Raw genomic sequence first — 20107 nt, 5'->3', positions numbered from 1 at the left:
CTCAGCTCAGGTGCTGATTGTGTGGTTTTTGCCCATTCTCCTGAGGGTGCCCCAGTTTCCGTCCAATATCCTGAAAATTCAGGTTATTTAGTCATGTAAATTACACTTGTGAGTTGGTGAGTGATGGGTTGAAATAAAATTGGTGGTTGTTGATTGGTTTGGATACAGAGGGTGGAGGGACTGTTTCTGTGCTTTATTAATCTTTCTGCCTCTTTTTCACCTTTAGGATGCTCTACAATATCTACCTTTTAGTCATCTGATATCCCTTTACATAGGATAGAATTCAATTTGTTTGATAATTAGTCCTGTAAAACTTCTTGCTAATTCCTGCACAAGCTCTTGCATACAAGTTGTTGAAATAGAGAAAACAAGATTGTACTTGAGTACGTAATTATATTAGATGACGTCATCATGGGTTTAATTGCTTACAAACACAAATAACTAAGGCTTAATAAATATTTTTGAGCATCAGAATTGGGAAAACAAACTCATCATTGATTTTGTGATGTTGATTGTGGTGGATTTCAATATTCAAAGCCTTGAAGTTGATTGCAACTTCAGCATCTTTAACATCTTCCTCCTCTTACTGAGGTGCTCTGCATCACATCGTTGATGTTCATCTGCTCTGCCAGGATGCAAAAGCCTTTAATTTTGCTGCTTCAAACCTGTTTTCAATCCATTTCTCTTAGTTTTGCTAAATATTTCCTGTCAAATCGTATTATATAGTGGCTATTCAATTTTAAAAAGCTTAGTTTATATCTTTCCTTTAGAAAGAAGCCCCCAAACATTATATTTAAGAGGAGAGGGCTGGTTGCCAAAACGTCAGTAATATCTTTTTCTCCTTTGGATGCCCCAAGACCTGCTGAGTTCTTCTAGCATTTCTTTTTGTAATTAATTTGGAGATTGTAAGTAGAAAATGAATTTGACTGGAGAAATCGGATAATTTGCAAAAAAAGTGATGTTCACCCCCCCCCCCACCTCTGTAAAAGTCTTGAATAATTGATTTTTAACCTATGTACATCAATTTCACAATGTCCCAAAGCAAGGCAAGCACTTGAACTGTAGTCACTCTCGTAAAGTAGAAACTATGACATCTGCACTATACAAATAATAACTTAATTTTTTTTGGCTACAGTGGATTGAGGGATTAAAAGAATGGCCAGAACACAGATTTAACTTCCTTATTTTTCACAATATCTGTGAATATTTGAATGCATTTGAAAGATGGCACTCCAAAGGTGCTACACTCCCTAAGTAATACACTGATCTATCATCCTGGATTGATGTGGAGAAATCACTGGAGTGTCAATTGAACTGAGAACCTTGTGACTTAAATTCAACTAGTCAAAAGTATTAACTGAAATTATTATAAGATGGATGTGCTGAACAAGCAGGAAGAAATGATGTAGAGTGGGAGGTTTGTCTGAATCTCAAGTATTCAGGACTATTTGCTTGTTTATGAAGGTGAACCAATAGTTGACAGTTGGGAAAACAACAAGTAACATGCCACAGTGTCAGTCGATTTGTGTGGATTTTTTCCTGTTATAGTTTCTATTTTAGTTTAGTTCGATTTTAGTTCTTTAATTTTGCTTTTTTTTTAAAAGAGTGGGTGGAAAAACATTCCAGTAGAGTGGGCTTTCTCAAGCAGGTTAGAATGTCTTGTGACTAACAATTTGCAAATTACACTCCCCTGCTTGAGAAAATATCAAAAGTATGATTTTACCTGCAACTAACAGTTTTTTTAAATCATCAGTTATGATTGAAATGGTAGCTTAAGTGAGAAACCAATGGGACTGCCGTGCCACTGAAGAAATTTTCAGCCATAAATCTCAGGTGATGCTCTAGTATGTAATGAGGGAGTGCTACACTATCATGAATGCTCTTTGAGATAAAATGCTAAACGATAGCCTGTTTGTTCTCACATTTGCACAGATCAAAAGATTAATTTCATTCCCAGTGTCCATGCCAATATTTTTCTTCAATCAAAGTAAGGGGACATCATTATGATACTTTGTGTATGTGATAGAGAATTTGTCATGTACACAAGATACAGATGCACCAAAATTCTTTGTTGCTGCAACCATACAGATATGCAAGACACATCAACTACAATGGTATGGATTAAATTACCACAATATTCCAAGATAGAAAAAGAGATAACTATAAATCAATAATCGCAATGATATTCCAATAATGCAGACAGATTTTTGGTGGTCCCAGAGTCTTTTCTGGTTCGGGTTCAGGTAGTACAGAGAGTTTAAAGAGCATTATAGTTGTTGGAATTTAAAAAAAAAATCTAGAGGTGTTGAACTTCAGAGTTTTGTACCTTCTGCCTGAAAGGAGGAGGGGGTGAGAGAGAGAGAGGAGATTGTGACCAGGGTGAAGGGGGTCCTTTGATGCTGATTACCCAAATTATCCATCTTAAGAGAGAGGCCTTTACTTTTGAACTCTATTTCTGAATATACTTTCTTTTGCTATGCTTTAATCAGTTGTTGCTGTCAGGAGATTTTGGCCCTGGATGATTGGAACCATTACGGTCAACTCTGATTATCCAAAATCCTCATTTAATCTGAATTTTTTTCCGGAGCTGAACTGACCAAGGACCTCAGACCCCAGCGGCAGCAGCAGGGGACCTCTGGCTCCTGGGCAAAAAAAAAAGACATTTATCTGAAATAGGCCCTGACCATTTTGGATATTCAGAGTTGTACTGCATTTTCTTCCTCACTCCGTTTCACACGAAAAAATACAACAAGTTCTGCTTGGGTATTGATTCAGCATTACTGCACCACATGTTATACTGATCCGTCATGAACAGTGAATGAATAGCGTTTCTTTGGTTATCACCTTTTCACTTTTCAATTCTTGTTTGTGAACTTTTATATTTGTTTACTTGCTTCAAAACATTTATTTTTGTTTTCACCTGCAATGTGCAAAATTCTATTCACCCTTAGAATAATGGCACATGACTCACAAACTCAAGTCCAAACACTATTTCCACTGATCGGGTCCTGGCAATTTGTTTCCATGGAATTCCATTCGACATTTGTTTACATTTCTTCTCCCAACTCTTTCATTGAGGCTTTGTTTGGAACTTTACAAAGCTTGAAATGTCTATTCACAATATGCATCAGTCTAAGGTTCTCTTGTAGCCTGAAAGTCTTCCATATATTGAGAGGATCGTGAAAATGAAGACCTTGTTAACTCACATTTAAATAGAGTGGAGTAGGGTAGTCTAATTGGTCCCCCAACCCTGTTCCACCATTTAAATATGAATGTGGCTGGTCCAAACATGGCCTCAATCTCACTTTTCAGCTGAGACTGACAGGGCATTTAACTCCCTGTCAAGCTTTGTCTTGAATAAATAGTTTTGATTCCAACTCCACAGTTCCTGGCCTAGAGAATTCTAAAGATTTACAAGCCACAGAAATAGTTCCACATCTCCATCCTAAATGAAACTATTCCTTCTTCTCTTGGAAAACCCCATGAGAGGATATATCATCCAGTATCTTCCTTGTGCCTTAACTCCCACTTGTTCTATACGAATGGTTTTCAAATTTTTTTTGCCCCACTCACCTACCACTTGAAGTAATCCCTGTGCCAGAGGTGCTCTGTGATTAGTAAGGGATTGTTTAAGATGGTATGTGAATGGAATGGGAAAGTTGAGAACTACTGCTCCAGACCGAATTGTTACTGAAATATTTTGCTTGAGAAGAATGGTCACTGGCCCATTTTCTTTGAAGTTGATATTTGTGTCACTGGCATAACAAGCTTTCCAAAAGGCACCAGTTGCACCAATGTAACAAGTACTAAATACAGCCTGAATGTGGTGTATATATACATCTGCATGCTTAATAAAACTATTTCAAATGTTCTAATTTTAAATAGGTAAATTTAAATTCAGGTAAAATTTGTAAATCGAATTGCTCCATCAAAATGCATCCAAGATTCACCCAACTGGCAGAGAACTACTTGGTAGACTTTGTAAAATGTGCATTTTCTTGAAACAAAGTGGGAAAATTATTTTGAACAAGGTGTGAGAATTAAGATTTTTAAGTTTTGAAGAGCTAACAAAAAAAAATCAACAAACATCTAAATGAGTTGTCCACACAGAACAAACATAGAAAAAAGGGTAATAATGCTTTTTGGTGTCTGTAAATGATTAGTTTTTATTTAAATTAAAAACACTGAAAACGGGTGGGTTGACAGTGCACAATATATCACTTCCTAGTTTTAAAACCTATCCAGAAGATCTGATTGCATCAAATATAGTTAGAGTGCATATTTTCCAAATCAATATGGATCAAAGATTTCCTCCATTATACCTCCAATTCAGTTCATTGCAACATCATGCTCAAAATCCTGACCTGCATTGCCAACCAAAGGGTTAATTATGCATTCAAATTCCCAACAGCTGTGTCACAGCCATTCATCAAAGTAAAAATTAACAATGCCTATGAAACACATTTATTGTGATAATTCTATTATTAATTAGGACAAAAGAGAAATAATGGAGGTCAATAAGTTGCTAGAAATTAATTGTAGATCTTAAATTAGTTTGTGTCATCTCAATTAATAGAAAATATATGGTAAAGTTAGTAAAACATTTAATCAGTTACGTTTTTGAAAACTTTTCTCACATTTTCAAATGTTTCTTTTTTTTGCTTGAAGGGTGAAGAAACCGATCAGATCTTTTTAACCCATGGCATATCCTCAGAGCTGTTGAAAAGTTATAATAATTATTTCACTCAAATGAACTTTAAACTGCATTATCATAATTGTAAGACAACAAACAAGAATTAGGATGGCAGAGCATATTGATATTTTACCCACGATTTAAACTTCAAGTCCACACATTAACAATTACCATTTCTGGCTACAATTAAAAAAATCTGACAAAGAGCTGAAACAAGATAAAGTGAAATTAGGCAAAGTTTTATAAGTAAAGGAGCAAGATATTCCTCTTGTGCATGTGAAATTCACATCAGTAGAACACTCAATGAGATTGGTGCAGATTTTTTTTTTGTTGAAAAAACAGTCTGAACTTTATTTAACCTGAGGTCAGTGTTCAATTATTTATTTCAAACTGAGATACTAATAAACTCTGCATGTAAAAGGTGCAAAAAGAAAACATTGACAGTTGGGTAAGGCACTTGCTCTGGTTGTCAAAGGTGTCAAGCACATTGAATACTTCTGAGCATTTCTAACATCAGAAACATTTGAAAATGAATACAATCTATTGAAAACTGTTCAAATAAGACTTCAAAACTTGAATCAAATGCAAAATTATTTGTACAAATTTGAATAATTAAAAATCTTTTTGGCAGATATTTTGGGTTGGAGAGGAATAGGAATGAAGGAAATGGGCGAGGAAAATGCCCCTGTATTAAGGCTCTGCTGTCGCAAGTTGTTTAAGTGAAACTCCGTCAAAAATTGTTACATTTGGTCATGAGAAATTGAATGGAAGAGATGTCTTACTAAGACTAAATTGGGAATAAATAAATAAATTTAAATGATAAATTTAGACATGGAGCACAGTAACAGGTCCTTTTGACTCATGCTGCCCAATTGACCTGCACTTGCAGTACATTTTGAAGGGTGGGAGAAAACCCACAGAGTCACAGGAAGAATGTACAAACTCCTTGCAGACAGTGCCGGATTTGAACTCCAATCGCTAATCACGAAACATAACTGTACTATTGGGGTGGCACAGTTAGCAATCTTTGAAGTTTAGAAGAATGAGGTTGACAATATTTAAACATTTATGATCTTCAAGGGGCTTGAAGGGGTAGTTGTTGGTAAGTTTCCACCAGTTGGAGAGTATAAAACTAGGGGACATGACTACAGGATGCGGAGCTGGTCATTTAAACGGAGGTTGCCTGAATATTTTTTTTTCTTGAAGGGATGTGAATTTATGGAATTTTCTACCCTGGTGGTTGGTGGACACTGAATCATTAGTTTGAGTTAAAGTGGAGGAGGAACAGAGGGGTCTAGGAAAGTGGCAAAGAAGAGAAGTTGAAGCTAGCATAGATCAGCCAAGATTATATTCTATGGTGGAGCAGGGGCCAAGTTTAATGGACTACTCGTGCTCTGATTTTCTTGCATGTTCATTTACTGAGCCAAAACCTAGTTGGCACAATTACCAATTTCACCTCGTACAATTTCAAAATCTTTTCATATGGGAATTCCAAAGTTGTTGACAGTTTTGCTGGGTGATGCATGGGGTGGGGGATTGTTGATATTTCTCCACAAAGTTTGGACCTTTGTCCGATGTAACCTGAAATTATGATGATCAATGTACAGAATTTTCATGTTCTACTAAGGGAATATTGCAAGACATGAAATCCAAATTTAACATTAATACTCCAATATGCCTTTACAGTTAACCCTCTATGGAGGTATTATGTGGAAAATGAACAGCTAAAGACTATCAATACTTTAGAAAAAGGACAGAAGTTATTTATTTATTTTAAAAAAATCTATTTCCAGAAGATAACAAAAGAATTATCAAAATCTCATATTCAAAGACATACCGAGCTTCTTCCTTCGATATTGTCTTTCCTGAGGCCAGAACTTCAGCTGCTTGAGAAACCACAGGATCGTAGTTTAGACTGCAAACTGCAATAACCTGACCTGCTCTAAATATGGAAACAAAATATTGTTAATTGTAATGCTTTACAATTTCAGCTTTTTGAAATATATATTAACAGTGAGTACTTTCCTTTTTAAATTGGTTTTCAGTAAATACTTACTTGATATAGAATGCTACAAACATTATTTCATCAAGATTGCCTTGAATTATGACTTCTTCATAGCCCACTCCATATCCTGTCAAAACAAAACAGTTATGGAAAGGAGAATTAAATACGTTTGTTTTGGAGTTGCTGGTGCGGACGCTAAACTGATTAGAAACCTTGGCTGTTTGAATTCGGGATTAATTCCATTCGCTGCCTATTTCTCAAACCCCTTGATTCAAAAATAAGTAGATCAAGAACCCATCCCTTTCAGCTATGAATAAGATTAAGCTTCTTCACCTGACTGGAGAAATCCAAAGATTCACAACTTTGGAGCACAAAAGAGCATGCTGATCTGCATTTTAGATGGGATTACATTGGCATTAATAGTTTAAACGAAGATCTAAGTGCAGCAATGATCAAGACCAAATTAATCAATTAATCTACACATTAACAAACCAAGAAAAATGTGCATATCAGGAAATTGGTAACCATCTCAAAGCTGATTGGGCAATAGAGATCAAGTGATCCAGGGAACGTGACACAGGTTGGTCACTTCAACACAGCAGTCTAGGGGTGGTACTTTTTGACTAGAGTTCCACATCGTACATACAGCAGAGTAGGAAATTTACAACTAACTAGTTTTTTTTCTACATGCTGATAAATAGTATTTCTTAAAATCTGGAAGCCTAAGTCCTCCCAGTTTATAGTTCCACGTTAGCTTTTCGTATTAAATTCTCAGCACTTTGTTATTCCATAGGAATTGCCTTTTGCAATTATTCAATCATTTAATGATTTTTTTTTAGGTGGTGCAATAGGCAACAATTGAAAAAGATACTGTAATCTTGGCATCACCTTCATTTTAGTACAATTTACTCTTCTCACTAAAGTAATTGGTAGGTCTTTCCATTTCTGTAAATCTTTATTTTTTTCTAAAAGGAGTGTAATTAATTTTAAAAGTTCTGTCAATTATTATATCATTATTTGATTCCCTCTAACTTCCATTTAAATCTACTACCTTTTTGATATCTTTCATAATCAAAATTCTTCAATGGCATTATCTCATTCTTGTCCATATTTATTTTATAAACTGTCCATATTTTTCTAATATTGTTTGTAATTTTATCAGAGATTCAGCTGGGTCGGACACATCATCAGCAAATAACTTAATTTTATGTTCTTTTTGTCCAACTTTGAAGCCCTTAATGTCCAGATCTCTCCTTTATAATCTCTGCCAATGGCTCGATAGCTAAGATTAAAAAAGCACCAGGGACAGACGACACCCATCTACTCACAAGAAAAGCCACTGATGTCTGATTATTAGTTATAATTTTGGCTTGTGGTTTATGATAAAGAGTTCTTATCCAATTTATAAATTTTCTGCCTATACTAAATTTTTCCAGTGTTTTAAACAAGAAAGACCATTTTAATCAATCAAATGCTTTTTCTGCATCTAGGGAGATAGTTATACTTGGTTTCAACTTTGACTTTGCCATATGTAGTTGATTAACATCCGGTACCGCACAGATGGCAGTCTCTTCAATCTGAGGCGCCTGCAAGCTCACACCAAGACACAAGAGAAACTTGTCCGTGAACTACTCTTTGCAGACGATGCCGCTTTAGTTGCCCATTCAGAGCCAGCTCTTCAGCGCTTGACATCCTGCTTTGCGGAAACTGCCAAAATGTTTGGCCTGGAAGTCAGCCTGAAGAAAACTGAGGTCCTCCATCAGCAAGCTCCCCACCATGACTACCAGCCCCCCCACATCTCCATCGGGCACACAAAACTCAAAACGGTCAACCAGTTTACCTATCTCGGCTGCACCATTTCATCAGATGCAAGGATCGACAATGAGATAGACAACAGACTCGCCAAGGCAAATAGCGCCTTTGGAAGACTACACAAAAGAGTCTGGAAAAACAACCAACTGAAAAACCTCACAAAGATAAGCGTATACAGAGCCGTTGTCATACCCACACTCCTGTTCGGCTCCAAATCATGGGTCCTCTACCGGCACCACCTACGGCTCCTAGAACGCTTCCACCAGCGTTGTCTCCGCTCCATCCTCAACATCCATTGGAGCGCTTACATCCCTAACGTCGAAGTACTCGAGATGGCAGAGGTCGACAGCATCGAGTCCACGCTGCTGAAGATCCAGCTGCGCTGGATGGGTCACGTCTCCAGAATGGAGGACCATCGCCTTCCCAAGATCGTGTTATATAGCGAACTCTCCACTGGCCACCGTGACAGAGGTGCACCAAAGAAAAGGTACAAGGACTGCCTAAAGAAATCTCTTGGTGCCTGCCACATTGACCACCGCCAGTGGGCTGATAACGCCTCAAACCGTGCATCTTGGCACCTCACAGTTTGGCGGGCAGCAACCTCCTTTGAAGAAGACCGCAGAGCCCACCTCACTGACAAAAGGCAAAGGAGGAAAAACCCAACACCCAACCCCAACCAACCAATTTTCCCCTGCAACCGCTGCAATCGTGTCTGCCTGTCCCGCATCGGACTTGTCAGCCACAAACGAGCCTGCAGCTGACGTGGACTTTTTACCCCCTCCATAAACCTTCGTCCGCGAAGCCAAGCCAAAGAAAAAACATACACTATTTTAAGCGCATCTTCCTTTGACAAATCCCACCTGGTCTGCATGCATTAATTTTGGTAGCTATTGTGCCAATATTTTATAATCATTTTCATCTCCTAGTAATTCTGATTTTATATAGTTTCATATTATCTAAAATATTATTTATTTCTTTTTGATTGTTATAATATCGGTCTCTGTTTCTATTGCATTTTCATTCCATAACTTCTCTGCCTTTACCTGTCAGAATAAAATTTTATGCACCCAATCCCCTAATTTTTGTTTTGTTTTTAATATTTTTTTTCTGTTCCACATATTTGTAATGTGTTACATTTGTTTTTTTATTTTCTAATAATCTGTATTTTTCTTGTAACCCTGCTCTCTATTCTTTTTCCAATTTTGTTGTATCTTTCTCTAAACCATTCAACTCTGTAGCATATTTTCTCTATTTTTTGTATAAGAAATATTTTGTCCTCTTAGATAAGCTTTAAGTGTATCCCATATTAAAAAAGTATTATCAGTAGAAGGAAAATTAGTTTCACAATAGTTCTATCTATCTTAAAATAAACTCACAAAAGTCCTTCCTTTTTCAAGTGTGGCATTGAGATGTAATCTGTACACACTGTCTTGTTTTTTCATTATCACAATAGTTAAAGTTAATGGCGAATAATCTGATAAGTCTCACCAAATATTCTGTTTTTACCACTCTACTTTTTAACTAGGCAGACATTTAAAAAAAATTAATCCTCATATGTGAAGAAATAGTGATGGAGGGAAGGGAGACCCCAGTGATCTTAGCAGTTTTAATCACCTTCTGTACTGACCTCAAATCTAATGTTTTGCAGCTACCATACCACACTCTGAATCAGCTAGCCAGGACACACTCTATTGTGTTCCTGTAAAATGTTGTTAGGATGGTAGCTGGTTGCCTTCCTGACTAATGAGGAAATGGTGAGGGTCTAGAGTAGGTTGTCCTTTAAATGGACACCAAGGAACTTTGTGCTACCTTCTCTATTTAAAAGAAAGCTATTGATATGTAGTGGGGAGTAGTCCACAATCATCTCCTTTGACTTGGTCCACATTGAGACTCAGGTTGTTGCTCTTGCACCACTGTACAAATCTTTCAAATTCCTCTCTGTAAACAGACTTATTATTTGTTGCTGATGAGGGCCAACTATCGTTGTCATTTGCAAACGATGATTCAGTTGAAGCTAAATCTGGCAGCCCAGCTGTGAGTTAGCAGCGTGAACAGTGGAGGGCTGGGGATTCAGCCCCTGTGGTGTGCCAGTGCTTCGCATGATGGGGTTTGAGGTTTTTCTGCCAACCTGTCCAGACTGTGGTCTTTCACTCAAGTCCAGGATCCAATTAGAGAGAGGGGTACTGAGTCCCAGCGAGAAGAGTTTATCCACTAGCTTGAGGTATGATTGTGTTTGAACACTGGAGTCGATGAACAACAGCCTGGCGAATGAAGCATTGTTCTCGAAGTGGGTCAGAATGGAGTGGAGGGTTAAGGCTATTGCATCATCTTTGTATAGGTTAGCTGGTAGGCAAACTAGAATGAGTCCATCGTCTCTGGTAATTCTGCTTTGATGCGCTCCATTATCAGTCGCTCAAAGCACTTTATGATCATAAAGGAGGATATAGTCATTTAATCTAGTAGTTGATGATGGTGGCTGCCTTGAATCCTGAGGGGACAATGGAGTGTCCCAAATCAGATCCACACATTTACAGATTGCCATTACAAGTGGGTCTATTTGTTTTGTCTCACACACGAATACCAAGCCCTCTGAAATATCACATGAATGGGAATGATGTACAGAGAATACAATCACATTTCATATCATTTTAAACACTATTAATTCTGCACTGAAGTGGTTTCTGTCTGGCAGAACCTGGATGAAGACAAGTCTAATGCATTTTCACCAGTAGTTTTTGAACCTCTCCATTGTGTAATCTTACCTGCATAGCGAAGACTGTTCGTTGAAAAGGTTGTCCAGAAATATGGCACAGAATTAAAGCTAGTCTTTTTCTTCAGAATGTTCATTGCAGCCACATGACCTAAAGAGTCAGAAAAGGTCACAGATGTTTCTATATTGTTGACGTAATGCTTGGTGATTTTGCAAATAATTATTCCATGTGAAATGTACAGTGGATACAAAATTCTCATTGCATTCCATGTGATAGATGCAAAGTTGTTTTCCCTAGCTTTGGGTTCAGTTCCGCACCTAGAATGAGAATTCTTTGGAATTTTCCATCAAGGAGGAAACTGGAGATACAGTCAACAATTATGGACAATAAAATGGGATTTACATAAACTAGTTGGCATGGAGTCAGTGGGCTGAGAGCTCCATTTCAATCCTCTGTTTCCACTGATGTTCAACATAGGATCATTTAACATTCCTAAACACTGAGCTGCATCAGCCCTGCAAATTTATCTGTTTTCTGTAATGACCCAGCATTCACCCACCCACAGGAATAGTATTAGACTAGAGTTTCCAGCAATAATGAGACAAGAGAATACCTAGTCAAAAAATGTCAGACTTCAGAGGCAGGGCTGCAACTATATTAAATATCTTCTTTTTCTTTGGCTTGGCTTCGCAGACGAAGATTTATGGAGGGGTATGTCCACGTCTGCTGCAGGCTCGTTGGTGACTGACAAGTCCGATGCGGGACAGGCAGGCACGGTTGCAAGGGAAAATTGGTGGGTTGGGGTTGGGTTTTGGGTTTTTCCTCCTTTGTCTTTTGTCAGTGAGATGGGCTCTGCGGTCTTCTTCAAAGGAGGTTGCTGCCCGCCGAACTGTGAGGCGCCAAGATGCACAGTTGGAGGTGATATCATCATGGCATTTGCAGATAATACAGGAAAGTGGTGGAGCAGGTATGAGATGAATTTTATTGGATATTTTGATTTAATGTGACAAAGTTTTTCTATGAGAGTACATTTCTAGAGGTGTAGTGGAAAGTGTGTGACTGGCTGCATCACAGTCTGGTATGGGGACACCAATACCCCTGAGTGTAAAGCCCTGCAAAAGGTAGTGGACACAGCCCAGGCCATCATAGGAAAAACCCTCCCCACTATTGAGTACATCTACAGGGAACGCTGCCGCCGGAGAGCAGTGACAATCATCAAAGACCCACACCACCCAGCACATGCTCTGTTCTCACTGCTGCCATAAGGAAAGAGGTCGAGGTGCCAAAAGACTCGCACCACCAGGTTCAGGAACAGCTGCTACCCCTCCACCATCAGTCTTTTCAATGACAAACTCAGGCTCATTTAAGGACTCTTACTTGTGCACTTTATTTGATTTTATTTTTTATTCTCTCTATTGCAGTTTGTTTACATTTGTTATCTGTTTACAGTTCTTTGTTTACATGTTTATGCTGTGTACTGGGTTTTTTTTTGCACTACTAATTAGTTGTAATTCTTGTGTGCCTGCAGGAAAAACTCTCTGGGTTATCTGTGATGTCATATCTGTATTCTGACAATAAATCTGCTTTCATCAGTATGGAATGTTTCAGTTCTGAGGAAACATTGATTTTCTTTGAGTGAAAAAGGCAGAGGTGAGACCTGACTGAGGTATGCAGAATTATGAGGGGCACAGATAGGGTAGATAGTGAGAAACTTAACCCTCAGCAAAGTCTGTGACTAGAGGGCATAGGTTTAAATTAAGGTACAAGAGGATTTGAAAAAATAGAGGACCATTGCAATTTGAATTGAACTGTCAGAGGGGTTGGTGTATGTTGGTACTCTCGCAGCAAGAACACTTGAAATGTTATGGCATAGCAGGGGAGTGCTGGGAAATGCAATGATTTTATATGGATACTAGATGGGTGTCATAAATGTGGTAGGAGGAAGGGGATGCTTCTGTGCTGTGTGACGACAGCTTCTGTCAAACACCAGCTGGTTAGAAACTGCATACAGGTTCTTTGAGCATTTTATGACTCTGGAGGGTTCACCTGTCTGGTACTTCCATGACTTATCAGATCTACAAATTAATTGGCCACTCTCCAAGCTTAAAAAAAATATTGGAAAGCTTTCACTGATCATTGCAAGATGCAATACCACATTTCTCAAATGGGCATCTCAAAGTACCTTGTGAATGGGCTACTTGCCAATGACGAATCGTCACATTTTCATTATTTTTCATTGGTAGTGGAAATGAAGTTATGTCCCCAGCTGCAAACACTCTTGGATTACTGGTCTGCATGTTCTGAAACAAAGTACCAATGTGAAAAAAAGTATAATGAATAACTAACCTGATATAATTCAAAATCTCACCCTTATTTTAACCTGTCCTGACAATTCCTGCACCAGTCACATATCCCTTAATCCCACATAAAATGCAATGGAACCAATTTTCACTAATTGCACCAAAAATTTACTACAGGTAACACAAAGGTGTGGGTTTGGGAGGCCGAGACTGAAGAGGTATAACTCCAAAGAGAGGTGATGCAATTTTAATCAGAAAGCATTTCACTTCAGTTAGATGACATACAACTGGCCCTTTAGAGTTAACAGCATTGAAAATAGAGTTGAAAGTGACTTTGAAACATATATACTCAGGAAAGGATATTGGCAGGACAACTATGCAAAGACTAGATTCAATAGTCATAACAAACATGGAAGACTTTATGGATGTTGTTCAACAAGCATTTCCATCTGTAATCATATTTTGTTGTCTATTGGTAACCTGTCAAGGTTATAGTGGAATGACTAGTATAGCTACTGTACTACAAGAGCACTTGACAAACAGATATGCAAAAAATGAGCATTTGTCTTCTCACTCCAATGTTACCTTTACACTGTATATAAAGAACTCGGGTGTGTCATGTGTTTAATGATTTACAACACTACTAATTTTGCAGACACTATTTATTGAAGGATGATTTCAGAGTTTCTGCACTCCTTGTGTTGCCAGACTCTTAGGAGGAATCCGCATGCGTGCTGAAGCATGATCTTCATCCACCACTATAGAACCACAGAACACTGCAGCACAGAAAACAGGCCATTCAGCCCTTCTAGCCAAAACATTATTCTGCTCGTCCCACTGACTACCCATTCCATAACCCTACAGATCTCTCCCATCCATGTAGCTATCCAATTTATTCTCAAGAGTGAGCCTGCATTTACTGCGCCTGATGGCAACTCGTTACTGGATTCTTATTTGTAATGATAAATTTATCTTAATTTATGATGGTAATTATGAAATGGAAATCATTAACCTGCTTCTCTTATCTCGTCATCATTTGTTTTATCTGTTTCACCCTTAAAGTGGTGGTGAGCTGCCTTCTCGAATTGCTGCAGTCCTTGAGATATGGATGCACCCACAAAGCTGTTAGGGCGGGAGTTCCAAGAATTGTACCCAGTAATGGGTGAAGGAATGTCAACGTAGTTCCTATCAGAATGTTTCTGGCAACATCCAAGCTGCAGTATTCCCATGCTTTTCTGCCCTCTTCTAGTTGCTTGTGGTTTTGGAAGAGAGCATTCAATGATTCTTTGATGCTATCATATCACAATACATCACAGAATTGTACCGAGACAGTAGGAGATCACTGATTGGACTTTTCTCAAATAATCCAGTCTCACTCCCCTTGATAGTCCCTTAAATTATTTATTTTTAGACATACTGCACAGTAACAGGCCACAAGCCTGTACAGCCCAATTACACCCGATTACCTAAACCCCCAGTGCGTTTTGGTGTGAGCAAACCGGACGGAGTCCCCAGGGAAATCCCATGCAGGCACAGGGAGAAGGTACCAATTCCTTCCAGACAGCGCAGGATTTCAACCCCAGTCCCGATCACTGGCGCTGTGACAGCAATAAGCTAACCGTGCTGCCCATGCTACAAAGATCCAGATAAACTGTAAACGCAACTGGATCATCTCTCAAACACTGAAGAAAATCCCTCACACGCCTCTCCTTTCAATCAGAAGGTATCCCGTCACTGATACCTTTACCTCACTTGGCTAATCTGTGCTGAACAGGAAGCTTGCAATTTTCAGTTTCACTTCAAACAAAATACCACATTCATTACCAAAAGGGATTCATTCCACTTCTGTTATGCTGCCATCATCCCTTACCTTAGTCACTTACTATTACAGATGCTTATCAGTACGATACAAAATTTGCACTGACGTGATATGCTCCCCCCCATCCCTAACCACGAATTTGTTGAAGACGTTGCCTCCTGTAATGCTGTCCACGTTAAATCTCATTTACCCATAAACCTCTGCTCACAAATCATCACATTGTCTCATCAATCCCACTTTCCAGGACAGAATTTCTAAAAGTTTGAATTTTTTTTCTATTGGTTTCTCTTTTTCACAGATGATCTATGTTGCAAGATATAGCAAGAAACCTCACCACATAACCTAAATATTGAGCATTTGGATTGGCTCTCAGAATAATAAAAGTAAGGAGGAAATCCTTCTGAATTAGCAGTAAAATTTAGTAAAGCAAAACAATTTTACCTCATTAACAATAACAGCACCATTCTCATCAGTTTTTATGCCGCTTGTATTAAGGAAACCAGTTGCAGGTACCACTCCTTTCCATAAGACAGCAAGTAGATTATAAAAGAGAAAAATAGTTATGTAAGAATAACATTACGGGGGTGGGGGGGGAACTAAATAACCAAATATAACCATATATGATTCAGTTATATTAATTAATGCTCTGCCAGTGAAGTTCTGCTAGTTTTTAAACAGGCACCTCTGCTATGTGTGTCTTTGTGTATCTCTCTCTCACCCTATGCACATATTTGGTTACAAATTTAAAACTATGGAGCTCAGAGGCAAATAAATATCTTTGGCCCAAACATTATGGAGCACATCGTATAATATATATAAACATATTTATATAAATGGTAGTATGTTAATTAGTAACTTTGTAGATAATACAGACATTGGTGGAGTTGTGGAGAGCAAGGAAGGTTGTCAAAGGACACACAGATGTTAATCAGTTGGAAATATGGGTGGAGAAATAGCAGGTGGATCTTCATCCACCCAAGTGTGAGGTGCTGCACTTTGGGAGATCAAGTGCAATAGGAAAAGAGGTAGTAAATGGCAGGTCCTTTGGGAGTACTAATATACAGGGCAAATTTGTGGTTAAAATCCATAGTTCAAAAAAAAGGCAACACAAACTAATGGGTGGTGAAGGTGTACAGCATGCTTGCCTTCATTGTTGGTGCATTCAGTATACAACTTGGGAAGTCATGTTGCCGCTGTGTAAATCTTTGGTTAGACTCTGTTTCGATTATTGTGTGCAGTTCTGTTTGCCCCATTAAAGGAAGGATGTGGAGACTTTGGAGAGGGTGCAGAAGAGGTTCACCAGGATGTTGCCTAATTAGAGAGCATTTGCAAAAGGGAGAGGTGGGACTCTGGAGTACTGGAGCCAAGGGCAACCTGGAAAAAAAATACCGTATGAACATTTTATGAGGGGAATTTTATGTCAGCGTTGAAATATCAAATGCTACAGGGTATAGTTTTAAGGTGAGATGGGAAAGTTTAAGGAAGATTCATGAGAAAATTTCTTTTATTATAAAAACAATATAGTAGGTGCATGGAATATGCTCCCAGTGAAGATGGTGAAACATGTAAAATACCAATAGCAACATGTAAAAGGTATTTACTCAGGCACATGAACAGCCAGGTAACAGAAGGATAATAGAAGGGATTGGCTTAATTTGGCTTCAGGCTGCAGGGCCTGTTCTAGTGCTGTACTGTTGTCTGCTCTGTATTTGATTCTAATCAAACATCCAGTTAAAAATTGATGAATTTATACCAATTCCCACAACACAGATATCCGCTGAAAGAACCATTCCACTTTCGAGTACAATTTGCTCCAACTGCAAATACATGAAAAAAAAATTTATGCAAGTTACAAAATGTGATGCAAGATATATTATGGTAATTATTCATTGAAATTATTAAACATGCAACAGATTTACCGATCCATTCTGTCCCCTGAGTTCAATCACTTTACTATCCATGTAAAACTTCACGTTTTCAGCTTCTAATCTCTGTAACGTTGCATTAAAAAATTCAAATTAGAACGATCTTCAAGTTCATGTTTTACTTTATTAAGTGAAGCAAATAGTTTAGGTTCACAGTACATTAAAAAGAAGTTGAGGATGACTAAAGCAAGCTTTGGTGCTTTTCATGAATAGCCAATAGAATACATTTTTAAATATCTTGTCACCAATTAAAAGATGAACAAAGCAAAAGTAGGATCCTAAATGGAAAATATAAAAAACACTCAGGTCAGGCCATACCAGTGGGTGGTAAAAAAAAAAGTTAATGTTTCAAGTAGATGACCATTTAATTTCAACCTGAAATATTAGGCCCTTAGAAACTGCCATGTAAAATGGGGTTATGTGACAGTTTGAAAGGGTCCGACCCGGTCAACCCTGTTGGAATCCAATTGGGTCCCTGACCTACCTCAGAGGTAGGCAATTTGATCAGGAAAATGGCTGATCTGCTTATTCTGGTGACGTCAGCGCATGTGTGCGTGTGCCACCGGGCAGCCAGCATCTGAACATCCAGCAGTACATCCGGTGAGTGTGTGACACGTCATTGTGGGGCAGGATCACCCTTAAATCGCCAGGTTGGCAATTTCATGGGTCGATCCCCCTGGAATTTATAAGGTGCTTCCAGCAATCACACCCAGGTCCCAGGATGGCTCCCCAACTGCTGCAATTTAAAAGGGGCTATTAATTCTGTCGTTTTTTCTGTGGGTACTGGGCGACCTACAGACAGTTTCTTCATTTTCTATTTTGGTTTATTTCCCACATCTGCATCTTTTAAAAAAAATTATTTCAGAACTTGGTCTAATCCACCTTTTGTTTCTAGCAGATTATCCTCCAAGTTTTGAACTGTTTGCATTTCGTACAATTTGTCAACTTAACTTCATTATTGCTGTGCCAACATCTATTCCCAACACCTTCTCAAATGGAACCTTGCTGGTTCCAATCACCGTCAGAGATTTAACTATTTTAATCAGGTACCAAGTCACTTCCATTCCTGTAAGACAAAACAAAAAAAAATCTCAAGTGAAATATTTACATTACTTAATATTACAAAGCCCTGTACATGCTAACGATTAGTGATCGGGAGCAGATTTGACTCTACAACTGAAAGTTGCAGGTTTATATACATCTTCGGAGACATAGATAAAACCTAGGCCAATACTCCAGTGCAGCAGGCTGGAAATGTACCGTGGCCGCCCTTTCAAGCAATGTGCTGACATTCAGTAAGTGTGTCAAACCAAGGATTTGCCTGTTCTCTCAGATATTTAAAGTGCTCTATAAATTTAAGATTTTTTTGGATGAAAAATGCAAGTCCTGATGGAAAGGAAGACTGAAGTTTACACACAGTTGTCTGATGTGGACAAACAATTCTTCCTTTTTGCTAGTTAATTAGCTGTCAGTGTGGTCAACCACAACACTATCAAGCAGACCCACATGGCATTTTAGAAATGTTTAGACCAGAGAAAATTTACAAATATATTGCTGTGCTGGAGACTTAGTTTTGATGAGAAGTAGAGAATGATCCGGCTGGGATTGTTTCTTTGGTTTAAATGACATAGAGAGCTTACATTCATGTGTATAGAGTAATGGGCTGAACATGAATGTTCTGTCATCCTGAACAGAGAAGATGATGTCTAGGTTATGTACTGTAGAAGGGTTGAATGAGGGGAAGCATTTTCATTCATTGAATAAGAGGGGGGTGGGGGCACTCCTTTAAAGGATGATGGGCATAGAAATATTCATCACATGTAAAAGCACCCCTGGATGTGCCCTTGGAGAGACACAACTTGCAGGGCCATGAACTAAGAGCTGGGAAGTGGAATTAACCATGGACACACTGTGGCCTACTACTTGTATTTTTCTGATATGTACTGGGTTTCTGCCATTTCTTTGGCAATACTGTAATGCTGCTGGTTTTATCCTGGAAGTTGAGCTCGTCGCACAGCAAAATAAATCTTGCCATCACTCAATTCAAAGCTATTACAATGTTGGAATTTTAAGAAATTCTTAAATTACAGGTTTCAGATTACCATAGATCTCAGGATGTTCTGATTGTTGTAGATTCAAACACTCGGTGCACATTAAACTACCAATTGATACTCAAGTGGAATCCGAAAACATGTACAACAGGAGCCCACAGTTTCCAGCTGGGCAAAGCAAAATAGTTATTGTGGCTAAGGTTACATCACAGTTCTCTGGGCAAGTATGTCACTCCATTTCAATGCTTATCAATTGTCTTGGGGATTTCTGTCTCCAACACCCTTTTAAGCAGCAAGATCCAAACCCAACTGCTCCACTGGGTGATTTCCCCCCCCCCCCCTTAATTCCTCTACTTTCCCCATCAACCCATTTTCTCTTGATTGTGATCTTCCCATCAACAAGGTTCTTCCTGTCCAGTCTGTTGGGAGCCACTCAGAATTTTATACACCTCAATTCAATTTCTCCTCAGCGTTCCAAAGAACATCAACTCCAATGAATCCACTTCACAAATATAAATTGCCAGTAATGGTAACATCCCCAAAATCTCAACTACACATCCTTCCTGAGGTATGATGACTATATCTACACACAACTAAAGGAGGCAGATGGAAAATTGGAAGGATTTGCAGAACAATGGCAGATAGTGTACAACATAAATGTTTATTCTTCTAAGTTGAAAATGGCTATCACAGAAATGAAGCAAGTTGGTATTCCTGGAGTCCCAAGAGGGCATCAAGTTCTCTGATACATTAAAATCCCAGTTATCTGGAAATTCAAGCAACTGGCAGCC

The 20107-nt window shown here is 38.5% G+C and overlaps 1 protein-coding gene across 2 annotated transcripts in view; it reads right to left on the bottom strand.

Moving 5' to 3' along the window:
- Window positions 1-445: 445 nt before the first annotated feature.
- Window positions 446-20107, bottom strand: part of aifm4 (apoptosis inducing factor mitochondria associated 4) — a 51375-nt gene continuing 31713 nt past the window's right edge. The window contains exons 11-20 of one of the 2 annotated variants that reach the window (XM_069910742.1): window positions 18218-18331; window positions 17260-17333; window positions 17094-17157; window positions 15782-15858; window positions 13404-13521; window positions 11273-11371; window positions 6750-6825; window positions 6531-6635; window positions 4638-4716; window positions 446-620 (exon numbers count right to left, since the gene is read on the bottom strand). In XM_069910742.1, the coding sequence (XP_069766843.1) occupies window positions 4683-4716; window positions 6531-6635; window positions 6750-6825; window positions 11273-11371; window positions 13404-13521; window positions 15782-15858; window positions 17094-17157; window positions 17260-17333; window positions 18218-18331 (761 nt within the window). In that variant the 3' untranslated portion in view covers window positions 446-620; window positions 4638-4682. Of the gene's footprint in view, window positions 621-4587; window positions 4717-6530; window positions 6636-6749; window positions 6826-11272; window positions 11372-13403; window positions 13522-15781; window positions 15859-17093; window positions 17158-17259; window positions 17334-18217; window positions 18332-20107 lie in introns of those variants that run through there. The other variant, XM_069910741.1, reaches the window with a different exon arrangement.

Source organism: Narcine bancroftii, chromosome 14, assembly GCF_036971445.1.
Source record: "Narcine bancroftii isolate sNarBan1 chromosome 14, sNarBan1.hap1, whole genome shotgun sequence".
Taxonomy (NCBI): domain Eukaryota; kingdom Metazoa; phylum Chordata; class Chondrichthyes; order Torpediniformes; family Narcinidae; genus Narcine; species Narcine bancroftii.
Note: the sequence above shows the minus strand (reverse complement) of the source record. Positions and strands in the feature narration are given on the sequence as shown.